Consider the following 2,511-nt stretch of genomic DNA (forward strand, 5'->3'; position numbering starts at 1 on the left):
TATTGGCTTCATTCAGTAAATACTGCCTGCACTCCGCTTCTCTGAGCAAGAAACGCACTGCATCTTCTTGCTGAGGTAGGCATTGATTTACCAACGTTTTGAGATGCCTCAGTTCCGGTAGTACTACTCCGGAAGCGCATTGACAGCATCAACGAGTTTCTAACAGCAGCTGATATTGGTATGTAGGAGCAACATTCAACAGCTAGTAATCTTCTCTCTGTGTACTTGTGTTGACTCTGCTCCCAACAAATCGTTAGAATGTCTTCCGTTTCCAGCGGCTCTTCGGCGAGCTTCGCCATTACGACTAAACCTGATAAAAAAAAAAAAAAAAGTAACCTTTAGTAACAGGTACATTCAGTAAGCAAAACACATTTTTTAATTATAAATGTATTTTATACATTGCAATATGCAGTACATAAGTAGCAACAAACCCGACTCCTCTTTTCAGAAAGAATAAATCTTATTGTATTTAAATCTATTAATCCTAAATCGATAAACTGTATTTTTTTTTACTAACCAGTCAATATCATTTGTCGCTCGTCCTCTTGCGGCCTCTTTTTTATAAACGACGGTTAATGATGATGGTGGTGGTGGTGGGGTGATTGTTATATTTTACCGGTTCAACAGGAAGCACTGAGAGCACACAAAACAATAATTCTAACGCAGATGGAAGAGAATCATAAGGTGACATGTCGAGCAATTCGTCGACTACGCTCCTATCCTATTCCCTGTTTTCTGAACTCTAAACGCTGGCCACAAACACGGCTAACTGAAAACAGTACATGTTAAATAATTAACAAAAGGAGGTCCATTTTCTTATTTATGGTATGCTCTTCTTTTCTTAAATAACACAGGGAATGATGTATTACCGCTTGACAAAGCTTTATAAGGATGCAAAGTGATGTTGGGTCTCTTCACACTATTGAAAGAACGTTCCCTTAACAATGGATGCTCAGCTTCAAGCACTTCATTCCACTGCTTGGATATCTTTACGTGCAGAGTTGTCGCCGCAAAGAATTGCACTTCGTATAACTGTAAAAATAATAGGCCTTGTTACACACACACATATATATATGTATATAAAAGAAAAGAATCAGCTATCAAGATCCGTATTAAAGATTATCTCACCAGTAATTAAGTCTAGAAAGAGGATGTCTCCTTTATTTGTCGATGAGGCATATATGTTGATAGTGTGTGTCATTTTTTATGGATAGAAGTCAATATCACTAATATTTAAAATGTTTTAACGTCAAAAACAAATTTTAGTCTACTTGCTGAACTTGAAAAATAAATGCAATATACAATACAGGTATACAATAAGAGAAAAGTATTTTAACCAACTTCAAAGATAATTCAAAAAATTAATTAAATTAAGACTTCATTTTTAAAATTTAAAGTACAATGTATGTATTAATAATCGATATTAATGTCGCGTTGTATTCGATTAATACAATTGCTTCGTTTGTGTAGAATGGAAACCCTAACAACGTATATACACGGCGGGGTGGGGGTTGATTTCGGTGTTTGGACTACACGTCCGGATGGCTGTAGCCAAATCATCATAAATGTTAACGTCAATGATTGAAAGCCACGACATGAAATATAATAAATTATATGCGAGACGAAAAAGACGAGAAAATTTCGAAGAGAAACGATAGAATTTCATCGTCGTCAGATGATTGCAGATTAATTAATTTCAATAATGGATTTGATAGAATATCTGAACGTCATGAACAGTCTACTTGCTATTTCAAAAATAAAAAAGGATTTAAATGATTTTCTTTTAGCAATAAATCTCACCTCCTGTACTACACCGCACCGCGATGTCCCTAATTTAATTAATTTCTTTGCAATCTTCTAATTCGATAACACTTCAAATTGCAACAATTAAGAAAATAAGCTGAAGATATATAATTAGTAATCCTTAAGATATATGTAGTAATCCTTAAGTCCTAAGAAATTAATCAATCATAGTTAATTATTTTCCTCACATTCGATTGTGATTGATCAATTTCTCACAGCAGATCTTAATGGAACACTTAATAAAGTTGTAGGGTAGTATTTCATTGTCGGATCTTTTATATTTAAGGCCGGCTGGAGTAATCTTAAGAGAGAGAGAGATGTTATAAACTAATCACTCGATTGTTAGATATAACAGAGCCGTATATATTATCAACCTTAAGCCATTGTCTTGAAATAAGAACCGACTATGTATACTAGCCTTAATTTTACTCATTAATTGTTCGTTGCTTAGCAAGGAAAATTTTACAGAAAAATATATTGCTCTTTTTCTTACCTATATAACAGGAGATGAGGTAATATGCGAAATCGAAATATATACGCAAGCCGTCCGCGACTTCTCTACATATATTTACTTCGTTTACTGTCTTCTCTATGGTATACGGTATTATTCACTTTACTCCGTTGAGGTTTCTGTTCGTAATATTCTCGGTTCGGAATATTCGTAAACTGCGTCGTAGTACAATGCTATGCTAATCTGACAAATAAATT

General features: G+C 34.3%; 1 protein-coding gene across 1 annotated transcript; it reads right to left on the minus strand.

Annotated features, from left to right (window-relative positions):
- Positions 1-6: 6 nt before the first annotated feature.
- Positions 7-2,505, minus strand: LOC112468863 (lisH domain and HEAT repeat-containing protein KIAA1468 homolog). Its single transcript, XM_025038235.1, has 3 exons — positions 2,297-2,505; positions 518-633; positions 7-310 (listed from the first exon to the last, which is right to left on the minus strand). The coding sequence occupies exons 2-3, from the start codon at positions 528-530 to the stop codon at positions 9-11; spliced, it is 315 nt and encodes a 104-aa protein (XP_024894003.1). The 5' UTR covers positions 531-633; positions 2,297-2,505; the 3' UTR covers positions 7-8.
- Between the last annotated feature and the right edge of the window lie 6 nt (positions 2,506-2,511).

The sequence above is a fragment of the Temnothorax curvispinosus genome, unplaced genomic scaffold (assembly GCF_003070985.1).
Source record: "Temnothorax curvispinosus isolate PA1 unplaced genomic scaffold, ASM307098v1 QBEX01002179.1, whole genome shotgun sequence".
NCBI classification, from domain to species: Eukaryota; Metazoa; Arthropoda; class Insecta; order Hymenoptera; family Formicidae; genus Temnothorax; species Temnothorax curvispinosus.